Below are 14,097 nucleotides of genomic sequence, written 5' to 3' on the forward strand. Positions count from 1 at the left end.
GCGGCGCCATCTTTGATAAGGGCGCCAGGACCCCTCCCTGGAGCGTTTCCGGGGGACGCCTCCGTCGGGCGCACTTCCGCCGGCTGCGCACCTTTGTATTAGCGTCCCAGGCGCTCGCTCGGGACCCGAGGCTTCCACCACGAGAGGGACCCCGATCCCCCTCGGCAGTCAGCACTGCCTGCGTGGACTCGGGGAGCAGTCCAGACTCGGGTCGCAGGCCTGCCTCTGAGACCCCGGCAGCCGGGGGCCCCGTTAGCCTGGGTTTCCTCGGCTGTGAATGCGGAGCCCAGCCGCGCTGAGCTAACTGGCAGGGGAAGGAGCAGCATAAAGGACGGAGGACACCCGCCCCTGCGGGCAGTGACGCCAATGTCAGTTTCTCTTCCCCTTTCCTGACGCCCGAGCCCAGCTCGTTTCCTGCCGCAGGTCTCCATGGCAACGACCGAGCCCGAGCCGCCCAAAGGCAAGGATTGGCCCGACCTGAAATTATGTGACCTGTCACCCCAGACTTCAGTAAGAATCATGAAACTGCACACTCCACATGTGAAAACACAGCTTTTATTCTAAAACACGGGCCCTTGTGAGAATGGAGACGCGGGCCAGGGTCTGAGTGACGCCGTTCCCTTCCCTGAACGAGGAGGAAGTTGTTTCAAAGGAAAAGGCCCAGCGGTCGGCAGGAGGCCGCTCTTCCTTCAGCGCGAGGCCGGCGGAGCCGGACCCGGACCCGGACCCGCCCACCGACCCTGAGGGCCCGGTGCTTCCGGGCTGGTTCTCCTGACCTGGGCCGGCGGGCCAGGCGGGCCACCGGGTGGAGAGCGGCCCGGGACCGGCCTGCCCTCCCGCCTTCACTCGGCCCTTGGGAAGCCGCTGGGGTGCCCGCCCGCACTCCGGCCATGGCCTCACTCCCCAGGAACAGGCTCTGGGTGACTTTCCTGGGAAGCTCCTAAGGGAGAGGTGCTTGGTGCCGGAGACAAGTGCAGGCAAACCCACCAGACTGCCCCCCACAGTCCCAGAGGAGTCGGGGGGCCAGAGCCTAAAGAGTGGGGGCCACCGCTGCTCAGGCTGAGGAGACAGCTAGTCAGGTGCCCAGAGACTGAAGACAGCTGACTGGCCCCTGGGCCCAGTGCTCGGGTGCTAATCATAGTCCCTCCCTCGGCCAGGGTCAGCCTGTGTTTCGAATGCGTAGGATCGGCGCTGTGGGGGCGAAAGGGGCGGAGGAGGCTGGGGCTCTGGGGGGGGCAGACTGAACCGACTCCGGGGTTCAGACCCTCCCGTGCCTTCGGGTGGGAGCTCCAGGCAGCTGAGGGGCCGCGGGGAATGGGCAGGGATCATGCTACAGGGAGCGGTTCTGGGGGTGAGGCCGCAGTCCTCGCTCCCGGGACAGGTCTGGGTCCGCCACAGCCCCAGCGCCTCGCTTCTCTGGCGGTCCCTGGCCAGGGCCACGGCAGCATCAAAGGAAAGACTGCCTCCGTTCCTCCAAGAGGCGCGGGACCCCCGGGCCCTTTCCCCAGGAGTCCCATCCAGCCGGCCCGGCCTTGGGCATGGGTTTGCAGGTGCCACGTGGATCTTGCTACACATTACACTGGGCATCTTGGCAAACTGTGGCTTAGGGGGCACCACCGGCACAGAGCGGACCTGTTGGACCTGAACCAGGGTGGAGGCCAGGCGCATGCCCACGCTGCCAGCTGAGCTAAGGGGACAGGGGCACAGATGGCAGCCCTCTAGACTGGGCTGCCCCTCAGGCTCCATCTCCTCTGGCCAGGGCGGCTGGGGGGCTGCCCGTTGGGTCTCAGAGGCCTGGGCACTGTCCTCTTTGGCGTGGTCAACCTCTAGGGACACTGCATGCAGCCCTGGGAGGAGGAAGCCCCCCTCTCGACGGCCTCCTCCAGCCCTCTGCTCTCCCGCCGCCTCTCCATCCCCGCTCTCCCGCTCCCTGCTGGCCTCCGCCGCTCCTCCTCCGGCTGCTTCTGCGCCGTCTTCACCGTCTCCGTGGTCTGCTCTGGCTTCTTGGTCTCTGTTCTCCCTCTGCCCTCTGACGTTACCCTCATTCTCTCTGCCTTCCTCGGCCACTGGGGTGTGGACAGCTCCCCAGCTCTCCCCAGCAGCTGGCACCTCCTGGGCCCCCTGCGCCAGGTCCCTTCCAGCTTCCGCCTGAGCTTCCTCTCCCTCCTCAGCCTCTTCCTGTCTTCCAGTCTTTGTTTTCTTCTTGTCTTTACCTGGCTCTCCTGTTCGCTCCACACCCTTAGCTGCCGCCATGCTCTCACCCTCCTGCCAACCTCCGGACTCTTCCTTGGCCTCTGTCTCCCCCCCACTTTCTTCCCTCAAATTGGCCACCCTCCCTGGGCCCCCCTCAGCCTCCCCGCCTTCTCCTGCCTCTCCAGCCTCCGCCTTGTTCTCTGGGCTCCCCTCAGCCTCCTCCCGGATGTCCCCTCTGCTGCCATGCTCCGTCTCCTTGTCCTCCTCCGCTTCCCAGCGTGCCTGCACCCGCTCAGCCTGTCCCAGAGCCTCCAGGCTGCGCGGCCCCTCCCCGGCCGGGGGCTGGGGCCCCAGAAGAGGACTGAGCTCGTCATAGGCACTCAGGAAGACCTCTTCCCCGGGGTCCTCCTCTGCCTCAGGCCCAGGCCCCAGGGAGTCCGGGGAACAGCAGCTGGGAGCCAGGACAAACTGCGCCTCATCCAGAGACAGGTCGTCCAGGGGCGGCTCCACGGAGAACTCCTCCACCTGTGGGCCAGCAGTGGCTCAGGGCCTGGGGTCCTGCCTGCCCTCTGGACCCCTCCCGACCCCAACCCAGCGGGCTCCTCCTTACCTGAGGCCCCGCTCTCAGCAGCTCCTCCAGGTAGCCCATCCCAGGGTCGTCCTCCCCAGGGGAGAAGGCTCCTGCTGCTCCTGCCTTGGCCGCCTCCCCTTCCTCCGCCCCCACCCACTCAGGCTCTGAGCTGCTGGAGTCCTCCAGGAAGGAGAAGGAGTCTTGCACCTCCTGGGACAGGCAGTCCTCCAGGGCAGGGGCCAAGGCTGCTGGGCCGGAGTCAGCCAGGGGACCTGGGGCTGGACTTGCCTCGGACTTCTCATCTGTTAGAAGAGAGGTAGCCCCAGAAACACAAAGGTCACGGCCAGCCCTGACCCGCTCCAAGGCGGCCTTTCCAGCATTGCTCCGGGGGCCCACACTCCCAGCCCAGACCCCCACGCGGCTATCCTTTCAGACCAATATTCCAAACTCTTGGCTTACAGCCGCCTGCGCTGAGCTCCCACCAGGTGCCGGGCACCATGCGATTCACCACCTTTGCCCACAGAGCACCTCGCCACAGGGCCTGGTCGCCCTGTTCCACGTGAGGAGCCTGAGACTCGGGGAGGAACAGCTGGCCCAGGCCACACGGGTGGCAGACACGTTTGGTCCCACGTGGACTCCACAGCCACGGCCGTAGCCCCTGCCTGATGCTGCGCCCTTCTTGTGGGTGACACCGCGGAACGAGTTCCAAGCAGAGCTCAGACCAGCTCTGCCGCCGGACCTGAAGCAGTGCCGGGCTCCGCTAAGCTGCCGCCACGGCGCCCCGCGAGGCCAGCGAGGCCTGGTCACAGCAAGTGAGCGGTGGACTACGCGGGCGCCACGCTGTCCTCCACACAGCACTGGGCACGCAGTGACCCCCAGGAGGCGTCAGCTGTCCGTCAGTGCTGATGCAGTGGCTCAGTGCTACCTGTCCCTCGTCCCCCTGCCTGAGTCTGACCCAGACCCCACCCTCGGGTGTAGGAGGGATCCTCATACCAGAGGTTTCAAGTGAATGAGAGGATCCCCCCACCTTGAACCGGGGGCAAGTGAAGGTGGCCACCCGAAAGCCCAAGGCCTGAGGCCTCTGCCCGCTCCCCCCCGCCCCCCGCCCCCCCCAGCATCAGAGCTTCAGCCGGAGGGTCTAGTCCCCACTCCCTGTCCCAGGTCCTCACCTGGGGGGCCGGGGCCCGGGCAGGGGCCAGAGGCGGGACTTGGCCGGGGCTGTAGGGCAGGGCACTCCAGGCCGCGGGTGAGCCTGGCCAAGGAGACGTTAGAGATGATGTTTGGAGGCACGCTGAGGATAGAGGTGATGTGTAGTGGGAGGTTGACGTTGTACGGGTCTGAGATGTGGACGCCGGCGCAGCGCTCGGCCCGGCTGCCGCCCCCAGCACGGGCCGCTGACCGCCCGGGGCGCGGCGTTCCTGGCTCGGAGTTGGTGCTGCCCAGGGCCCCTGCCTCGGGCTCCGGTTCACCCTCTGCTGCCTCTGCAGAATCATCCTCCAAGCTCTCGGGCACCAGGGGGCTGGGCCGGGGGCTGCTGGGCGGCAGGAGCGCCTCTGGCTCTGCAAGAGAGAGGGCAGCAGCCTCAGCGGCCGGACGGCACCAGGACGCCCCGGCCCAGGACAGCGCCTCCCTGCGTCCTGGAGCCTCGGGGGACCGTCCGCAGGCACCGTGCCCCACGTCCCCTGGCCACGACCGCCAACCTCCCACGGCCAGCAGGTCACAGGTCACCCCCACACGCCACGGCGTCTGCATGTGCTCATGTGAACACACCATGGGACAAGACAAACCCCTATAAACCAGGCGGCCAGCATTGTGGCCGGCATGTAATATTACACATTTTTGTGATGTAGAAATAGCACCTATTGAAATGAGTGAGAGCGCACACAGTGGTCTTAGTCATACACTGTTATCCCCTTACAGACACCCTCACCGGCCCATGGCGACACCTCAGCCCACACCCCCACGGGGCCCACGGCACTCACCGTCACTGGCCCCGGCCACCGCGCTCAGGGAGTCCATGCTCTTGGCTGGCCGCAGGGTCCCCTTGTCAGATTTGTCCTCTGCGAGACGGGGGTGTCAGGCCTGGGCCGGGCACTCCCACACCAGAGCGCCCCCCACCTCGCCCCAAACTCACCCCTGTCCTCAGCCCCCCGTGGGAATTTCCGCTTGGTCTCATGGCCAGAGCGACCCAGATTGAAGATAGATCTCCACTTCCTGACCTTCAAAGACCCTTTCCTCCTGGAGGGAACGGAGAGGTCACTGGGGTGGGCCTGCGGGTCAGCGCGGGAGGAGGGCGGGAGGGAGCCTTACTTGTGCTCTGTGATCTCAATGATGGTGTGATAGGGCCGCAGCTGGGGGGGGCCGTCGCCAGCCTGCAGGACGCTAGGCAGGTGGTAGGGCAGCGACCTGGGCATCAGGTCCTCGGGGCTGCTCGATGCCCGGAGCCCTGGAAGGGACCGCCATCCACTCTCCAGCTCCCCACCTGGGAAAGGAGGGGAGCCGTCACCAAGAACAGAAGTGAGGGCTCCGGGCACCCAGCGCCATCACATCTGCCCGTTCACCAGCTAGGGGTGGACCTGGAGGCCCCTGGTCTAGCTCCTCAGGGTGGGTGAGTCCCAGGGACAAAGGGGCCAGAGATCCCGGGACACTGGCCTGTCCGGGCAGGGGGTCAACGAGCAGCCATTAGTCTTGAAAGCCAGGCGGCAAGCAAGAGACAGCGCCGTCGGCATGGAGAGCAGGAGCGGCCTGCGCACGCCCGGCTGCGCCTGCCCTCTCCCGGCCTTCGCCATGAGGCCATCAGCAACATCTCCCTGAGACTCAGTTTTCTCATCTGCAAAATGGGAGACTGACCCGGACGACCTCCGAGGCCCCTGCAGCTCCGCCGGGACTCCCCAGGCAGTGGTGACAGGCTGGGCCGGAAGACACTCACCGGAGAGGGCGGTGCCCCCAAAGAGCCGGTCCACGTGCGTGAGGATGAACTCCACCACGATGGACTGCACGCGCACCTCCATGAAGGCCGCCGTCCCGTTGAAGCCCGAGGCCTCGATGTCCTTGGACCTGCGCGGAGGGGAGCGACTCTCACCCCACGGGGCGGGGATGCCTTCCCTGGATTCTCCCGGAAGGTCCCTCACACCTGTGCCCTGCGCCCTCAGCCCCTCTCCACCTCCTCACCACACACAGGGCTCCAGGCTCAAAGCCACTTCCTCCAGGAAGCCCGCGGCACCCTCCGAGCGCATCCCTGCTTCCCGCGCCCACCGGGGCCTGTGTGCCATCTGTGTGAGCTCTATCACGACTTGCCCCCAGGACGCGCGACCTCCTCCCCGCAGGCGCGCTGCCAGGCCCGCGCTCCAGGCCCAGGGGACGCAAGACATTGGCCCAAAACCCACTGGACCGGGCCCTGAGCGTGAGCTCGGAGAGGCGTCAAGGGCTGAGCCGCGTCCCACTCAGTGCAACGCTGAATCTTTCTGGGCTTCATGGTCTCGGGAGACCCCACCCCCCCCCCCCCCCGCTCCGGCCACCCGCACAGTCCCCGCCTGTGCTGCCCGCAGGGCTTGGCGCTGACCACACGAGCACGCACCTCAGCAGGTTGGGGGCCCACACGATGGCCAGGTTGCGGGCGTGCATGTTGGTCTGGGCACTGAGTGAGGCCATGTGCACCAAGTGGCGCATGAGGAACTCCAGGGTCCTGCAGAGGGCGCCGGGGGCCAGGGTTAGAGGGCAGGGGCAGGCGTAGGACTGGCCCAGGAGCTGGGAGAGGCAGGTCTAGGCCCCGTGGAGGACTGGGCCGGGCGTGGGGAGGAGCCCACGCACCTGTAGTTTGGGGCGGGGAGTTCTCGGAGCACCTCTAGGATCTTGACCAAACGCTCAGGTTCCAGCTGCACCGCCACAGCCTCCTGAATGGGGGAAGGTTCCAGAAGCGGGTCAGTGGCGCAGCCTGCCCTGCTTCCTGCCCAGAGCTCCGAGGCAAACTGAGCAACGGCTGCGCTGCCCACGCAGGCCCTGGCCCAGGTGCACAGGGCAGCAGGGAGAGCCCAGAGTCGGGGACCCAGAGACCTGCAGGGAATCTTGGCTGTGCCCCTCAATAGCCTGTGACCTTGAACAGCCCACTGCCATCTGCCTGGCGTCCTCTATGGGTCCTGGTCCGGGAAGACCTCCTCCCCCGCCCCCCATGGGTGCCCGGGGCCTGGAGCGGTTCCAGGTGTCTGGGAAGCCTCTCCTCCCGGTTTGGGGGGCGGGGGGGGGGGGCGGGAGGGCGGAGGCACACCTCTGCTGCTCAGGGTCTCCAGGTTCTGCTGCTCAATAAATAAAACCAGGACAGCCACCCTCAGCCCGCGCTGGCACCCCAGCCTCTACTCACAGCGAACTTGTCATAGAGGCGGTAGGTGAGGAGGGGGTCGGGCAGCTCTCTGAAGTAGGCCTTGCACAGGGAGGACACGCAGTGGATGTCTTGGAGGTAAACATCTCGCCGCAGGTCTGGCTTCCGCTCCGCCTCAAACTCCTGCCTGGGAGGTGCAGAGTGGTCAGGGGTGCGGCCGAGAAATGGGGGAGCTCCAGGGATGCTCCAGACAGGGGTGAGGGGCAACGTGTGTGGGACTTGGAAGGAGGACCTGGGGCGTGTAGGTGGCCGCACAGGGCAGATGTGAGCAGGATAGGTGGCTCAGTGCGCGGACAGGGCCCACAGCGGGGCAGCGGCTGCAGGTGTAGCAATGGGCGGGGGCGAGGGGCGGGGGTAGGGACCAATAGGAGTGGGAGGCGGGCCTGGCCGTATCTGGGTACAGAGGTGGAAAATGGGTGAGTATAACCTCACATGAAAAGGTAAGTGCACATCTTCATAATCTTGGATATGGCACCGAAAGCACAGGCAACCCAAGAAAAAATAAATTGAACATCAAAATTACAAACTTTTGAGCCCTGGTTGGTGTGGCCCAGTGGTTAGAGAATAGGCCTGGCACCAGATGGTCACAGGTTTTGTTGTTGTTGTTGTTGTTTTAGTGTATTTTTATTGATTTCAGAGAGGAAGGGAGAAGAGGAGAGAGAAACATCAATAATGAAAGAGAGTCATTGATCAGCTGCCTCCTGCACACCCCACACTGGGAATCAAACCATGACCTCCTGGTTCATAGCTCAACGCTCAACCATTGAACCATGACGACTGGGCTGAAGGGTCACAGGTTTGATTCCCAGTCAAGGGCATGTACCTGGGTTGCAGGTTCAATCCCTGCCCCTCCACTCCCACCCCCCGCACCCCCCCACCCCCGTCAGGCTGCGTGTGGGAGGCAACCAATCCGCGTCTCTCTCACGTTGATGTTTCTCTCTCTCCTCTCTGCCCCATCCCCTCCCTCCCACTCTCTAAAAATCAATGGGAAAAATATCCTCATTCCTTGGGTGAGGATTAAAAACAAGATCACAAACTAGTGTGTGCAGAGGGCACTGCCGAGAAGGAAACGCGGCCCACAGGATGGGGCTTGCAAGTCAGACTGAGTGAGGGTCTAACATCCAGAATATAAAGAACTCTTACGATTCAAAAGACACAAACAAAAGACTTGAATAGGCATTTCTCAGAGAAGATACGCAAGCAGCCAATAAGCAGACGATGCGCAAGGTCGCCAGCTGCCAGAGATGCAGGTGCGGGTGCAGCGCACTTCACAGCCGCTGGGACGCTGGGACAGAGGACGCCGGCGGCAGGGGGGAGCGATGGGGACCCTCCTGGGAATGTAAAATGATGCAACTGCTGCGGGAACAGTTTGGCGGCTCCTTTAAAAGTTCAACATAGAGTTACCACATGACCCGCAATCCCACACCTGTGTACATACTCTAGAGAACTGCAAGCATATGTCAACATCCATGTGTCCATGAATGTTTATGCATGTTATTCATAACAGCCAGCAGGTGGAAACAACCCAAACAACCGTTAACTGATGAGTGAATAAACCAAATGTGGTCAAGCCACACCATGGAATATCATTCAGCCATAAAAAAGGAATGCAGTACTAGTACATGCAACAACACGCATGGACTTTGAAAACAGGCCAAGTGAAAACACACACACAAACGTTTACAACGATATGATCCATTTATGTGAAATGGGCTGAATAGGAAAATCCATTCAGCAAAGTAGACTAGTGGCTGCCAGAGGCCGGGAGGGAAGGTGGGGTGATGCCTGTGGCGTGGCTGCTGGAAGCGAGAAGGTGCTCTGAAATGAGTGGTGACAGCTGCACAGCCTGTGAACATATAACAACCACTGAAATGTGCATCTTTATTTTATTTTTTTAAATATGTATTTTTATTGATTTCAAAGAGGAAGGGAGAGGCAGAGAGATAGAAACATTAGTGATGAGAGAGAATCATTGATTGGCTGCCTCCTTCACACCCTTCACTGGGGATGGATCCCGGAAGCCAGGCATGTGCTCTTGGCCAGAATCGAACCCAGGACCCTTTAGTCCATAGACCTATGCTCTATCCACTGAGCCAAACCGGCTAGGGCTGAAATGTGCATCTTTAAGTGGTGAATTTTATGGTAGGAGAATTATACCTATGTTTTAAAATATTTTTTTTTTATTGATTTCAGAGAGGAAGGGAGAGAGAGAGAGAAACATCAATGATGAGAGAGAATCATTGGTTGGCTGCCTCCTGCATGACCCCTACTGGGAATCAAGCCCACAACCCTGCAACCCAGGCATGTGCCCTGACCAGGAACCATACCGTGACCTCCTGCTTCATAGGTCGACGCTCAGCCCCTGAGCCACATCGGCCAGGCAACACTGATCTTTTTTAAAAAATGTAGATATAGCCAAGCCAACATATGAACCAGGAAGTCACAGTTCGATTCCCAGTCAGGACACATGCCCAGGGTGTGAGCTCGATCCCCAGTGCGGGGCATGCAGGAGTCAGTGGATCAATGATTCTCTCTTCATTGATGTTTCTATCTCTCTTTCCCTCTCCCTTCCTCTCTGAAATCAATAAAAATATATTTCAAAAAATAAAAAACTCGGTGTGTATGTGTGAGTGTGTGCATGTGTGTCCTGTGTGCGCATGTGTGTATGCATGTGCATGGTATGTGTATGTGTCTGTGCATGCACGTGTGTGAGTGTGCACAAGTGAGTGTGTTCGTGCATGTGCGTGTATGTGTCGTGTGCGTGTGCGCGCGCACACATGTGTGTGCGCGCGCGCACGCGTGTGTGTGTGAGAGTGTGAGTGTGTGTGAGTGTGTGAGTGTGTGTGAGTGTGTGTGAGTGTGAGTGTGTGTGTGTGAGTGTGTGTGAGTGTGTGTGTGTGTGAGTGTGTGTGAGTGTGTACACGCTAGCCTGGAGCCCCTCCCTCCACAGAGCCTGGCGTCTGTGTCCTCCCCACACGGCCTGACTCACCGGAGCTTCTGGATGTTGGAGGAGACCCCTGAGAGGCGGTAGATGCCGTCCACCACTCCGTACTCCTCCACGAACTCCGCGCAGCTCCTCAGCACCTGGGGCACTGGGGGCGCAGGGCAGACACAGAGATCAGGCCGTCGCAGGGACAGAGGGAAGCCTCGGGAGGGGTTGGGGAGACCGAGGGCAGTGCCCATGGAATAAAACTTGTCAAAAAGATTCTCAACGGACATCAGCTCCAGCCTACCAGCCCTCCACCACCTGCCTACCCACTGGGGCGAGAGCCTGGGCATGAGCCCAGGTGGGGAGCCGCTCCTGGGAAGCTCCGCCTCATGGGACTGCAGTTTCTCGCTCTGTACTCACTGCTGGCCACTCGGGAACTCTTAAAGGGCCAGCAATCTGTTTGAAAGTGTTACATAAATGCACTCCCAAGGCCAGTCTTTCCTCTGCGTCCCAACCACATGGGGACAGGGCTGACGGGGCCGCTGTGACCCACTCCCTCGGATATCACTCTGTCGCAGGAAGGTACACAAACAGCGACAGGCCTTCAGACACGTCAGTTCAGGAGGGAAGCTCCTATGTGCCACGCACTGTGGAGCTAGTCCCCATTTAACAGATAGGAAAACTGAGGCTCAAAGGACTAACGAGTGCCCAGGACCACCCAGCTAGAGCCAGGATTGAGTCCCATCCGCTCAAAGACTGCGCCATGTCTCCCAAGCCCTCCCTCCGTTACTGGGCGGTAAGCTTCTTCAGGACAAGATGTCATGTGACCCACCTTGATGCTCCTCATGTTATGTGACCTGGTGTCTCCTACATGGGAACCCTCGAAGCCCCGGCACCCCTGCTTCAAGTCCTCTGTCACATACGCACCCTCCTGCGCCCCAGTCCTCGTGCTCACTTACAGACACGGAATAAAATGCAAACCCTTCGGCGTGAGAGATAAGACCCTTCACAACGCGAGTCCAGGCTGCCATTTCCGCCTCAGCGCCAGCCAGTCCCCATCAGATCCAGGGTTGGCCCTTTGCTGCTCTCTGAACGAGGCTCGGGACCATGTCCTCCCTTGTTATTCCATGCCACTCCCTCGCCCCGGCTCTGCCTGTGAGCTCCTACGCGCTCTTCAAACACACCTCACCCCGCCGCCGCCGAGCGAGCCGGCCAGGCTGTGCCCACTCCCAGAGCCCGGGGGCCTGTGCGTGCTACTTACTGCACCCCGTAATGGGTACTTTCTCTTGGATTTATACCTTTGGACAAGTAGTCACATCCTCCCCAGCATCTAGCACAGTGTTGAGACATAGCATATGTTCAGTAAATGCTTATTGATGACTCAATTAATTACCAATTATGAGAATTAGTGACATCTCTTGGAGACCAAAGACACAACACTGAGTCCTACTACCTGGCCCCCCGCTCTGCGCTTCTCCCACACGCCTGCTTCTCTCTTCTCTGGGCTGTGGGAGACGGCCTGACGGGTCCCCCACGCTCACCCCGGGAAGCGCAGGGCCGCCCAGGGGCCACATAGGAGCTGAGAAGCAGTCTGGGCCTGTCTTACCTTTCCTCTTCTTGTCCCTTCAACACACTCCCTTCAGTCACCTACTCTTTCTCTAAAGGTTTGTGTTTTGGAAGTCATCCAATCCGTTCTTCGTGGAATTCAGCAAGATAGAAGCACAGAACGAAGGGACTCATGAACCCACCCATCACCATCCTAAAGCCTCCTGACACGCCTGCGTCCACACCCTGCCGCCTGCACCTCAGACCCCGGCCTGGAGGGTCAGAGGGCACAGGGGCGACCCGGACGGTTCTCCCACGGGAGGGCTCAGCGTCGGCTCCGTCAGCTCCCGCCGCTTGGCCTGAGAGCGGAGCTTCTTTAAATGCCTCACTCAGTCCCCACCCTTCCCTGGACTTCGTCCGGCCCGGCTCCCAACCACCCTCAGCTCCTGTGCCCGCCGGCAGGGCCCGACGCCGGCCTCACTGAATGCAGAGTGACGGGGTTCTCCGTGTCAGACCTGCTGCTCTCGGGCCTGATGCGGCACCAGCATTGTTGGCGGCCACGCTCAGACGGAGCCTGCTGCCCCGCACCCCAGGGCCTTGTCACAGGGACTACAGCCAAGCAGACCCCCCCCCCCCCCCCCCCCCGCTGATTGTGAGTCTCCAGAGCAGGCCCTTAAAGAAGGCATGTGGGAGCCAAGGGAGTCAGAGCCACCAGGAAATGGGTCGAGGAGGTGAGGGAGGAGAGGACAGGGTCCGAGAGATGGAGGGTTGAGGAGCCAGGGATCGAAGCGATGGGGTCAGAGGCACAAGTCACAGAGCAGGGAGGGCGGCAGAGTCCAGGGGCAGGACAGGTCATGGAGGAGGCCCTGGAGCGTCAGAAACCCGAGGGAGGCGTCAGAGAGGACGACCAGGCCTGGCTGGCGGGGCTCCGTGGTTGACTGTCCACCCATGAACCAGGAGGTCACAGCTCGATTCCCAGTCAGGGCACATGCCCGGGTTGCGGGCTCGATCCCCGATCCCGTCAGGGGTATGCAGGAGGCAGCAGACCGATGCTTCTCTCTATCCCTCTCCCTTCCTCTCTCTCTAAAATCAGTGAAAATGTAGAAGCAAGACCTCGGTGAGTGGAGGGCTTGGGGGAGGAAGAGACCCCCTGGGAGAAGAGCTGGGAGAAGCTGCCGGATGGGGGGGACGAGCGTCTCAGGGGAATTCGCCGCGCTGGCCCCACGGCGGGACTTTCCTTTCTGCGGGGTCTTGGGCTGGAGAAGCCACCACCAGTGTGTCTCCCCTTCACCCCACCATCTGCCCAGGCTGGGGGCCCGGCCTCACTGCCACTCTGGTGCCGAACCTCGCCTCCGGAGGGCTCAGGTGGGTCCTGCGGGGGGCGGGGCGCTCCTCTCACCCTCCGGAGGCAGAGATCCGAGCCAGCGCCCAGACGCTGTCATCCCGGGAACGCGCCCCCACCCCCGCTGAAAACGCTGGAGGCGGGTCAGTGTTCAACGTGGGGCGGCGGGCCCCAGGGGGGGAGGGCAGCGCCAGGATGAGGAGGAGGCACTGGGTTGGCAGAGAACTGGGGAGGAACCTCAGCCCCATTCATCGCGGGCCCTGGGCCCAGAGCCTCCTTCTCCAGACAAACCCTTCTGGGGATGAGGCCTCTGGGGCAGAAAAGGGGAAGAAGGTGTCTGGGGATGCGGGCGGCCCTGAGCAGGAAGCCAGCAGGAACCAGGGCCCTCCCTGCACTGCAGGGGCCACAGCTCTGAGCAGAGAAGGACAAAGAGGAAATGACAGATTGGGGGGAGGGGGGGAGCCGGCCCCTTCTCTGGGAGGGGCTGTCCCCACCGGGACCCTCACCTGTGGCCCAGCCAGGCTGCAAAGGGCACTCTCCTCACCAGGACCCACCCTAGTGCCTCCTCGGACTCTCCCAGGCCCTTGTCCATCCCTCCATTCGGACCCAAGGACCCGCCATTGCCCCACGGAGGGCCCTGCCTTCCTCACGCAGCTTCCTGCCTCGCGGCCCATGGCCTGGTGGGTGGCACCCAGCCCCCTCCCTGCGAGCGCCTCCGCTCCTGAAGCGCCTACCGTCCTGGCCCGAGTGCAGCAGGTGGTCCTGCAGGTCGCACCCGAACACCCGCTCCTTGGAGCTTCCCTTCTTCTTGCCTTTCTGCCGAGACTTCATGGTTGGAGCCCAGGCCTCTGGCCCAGCCACCTCCGTCCCCCAAAACCTTTGGCCTACGGGTCCCCCAGGAAAGTCCTAGCCAGCCTGCGGGCTTGGCCCAGCCCAGGGGGCAGGGCTCCGAACTGGGGGTGGAGGCGGCCTGGGCAACAGGCAGCAGCTCCTGCCTCTGGGGCTCCGGCCGCGGGGAAGTGGTGGTGGAAGAGGAAGCTGCCAGGACCCCGGCACAAAACTGTCTCGTGGCCGACCTGGCACTTGCCCCTCAGCCTGCTCAGCCCGGAGGGCAGGAAGCAGCGCGGCGCCCCAAACCCGCT

The 14,097-nt window shown here is 62.2% G+C and overlaps 1 protein-coding gene across 2 annotated transcripts; it reads right to left on the reverse strand.

Moving 5' to 3' along the window:
- Nucleotides 1–539: 539 nt before the first annotated feature.
- Nucleotides 540–14,097, reverse strand: ARHGAP30 (Rho GTPase activating protein 30). Of its 2 annotated transcripts, XM_059674033.1 has the most exons (12): nucleotides 13,690–14,097; nucleotides 10,129–10,231; nucleotides 7,122–7,266; nucleotides 6,575–6,657; nucleotides 6,342–6,449; nucleotides 5,694–5,821; nucleotides 5,075–5,246; nucleotides 4,899–5,002; nucleotides 4,747–4,824; nucleotides 3,934–4,323; nucleotides 2,804–3,066; nucleotides 540–2,718 (listed from the first exon to the last, which is right to left on the reverse strand). In XM_059674033.1, the coding sequence occupies exons 1-12, from the start codon at nucleotides 13,784–13,786 to the stop codon at nucleotides 1,132–1,134; spliced, it is 3,258 nt and encodes a 1,085-aa protein (XP_059530016.1). In that variant the 5' UTR covers nucleotides 13,787–14,097; the 3' UTR covers nucleotides 540–1,131. The 2 variants fall into 2 exon arrangements, with proteins under 2 accessions (XP_059530016.1, XP_059530017.1); XM_059674034.1 differs by lacking the exon at nucleotides 13,690–14,097 and having other exon boundaries at nucleotides 7,122–7,262.

The sequence above is a fragment of the Myotis daubentonii genome, chromosome 18 (genome assembly GCF_963259705.1).
Source record: "Myotis daubentonii chromosome 18, mMyoDau2.1, whole genome shotgun sequence".
In the NCBI taxonomy this organism is placed as follows: domain Eukaryota; kingdom Metazoa; phylum Chordata; class Mammalia; order Chiroptera; family Vespertilionidae; genus Myotis; species Myotis daubentonii.

Bases quoted from the DNA above. Each gene is read 5' to 3' on its own strand.
- ARHGAP30 (XM_059674033.1), bottom strand. From the start codon at position 13,786: ATGAAGTCTCGGCAGAAAGGCAAGAAGAAGGGAAGCTCCAAGGAGCGG. The intron at 6,658-7,121 runs GTGAGTAGAGGC...TCCCCCATTCAG, and splicing joins GCCTCTATGACAAGTTCGCT to GAGGCTGTGGCGGTGCAGCT. The intron at 4,324-4,746 runs GTGAGTGCCGTG...TCTCTCTTGCAG, and splicing joins GGTGGCCGGGGCCAGTGACG to AGCCAGAGGCGCTCCTGCCG.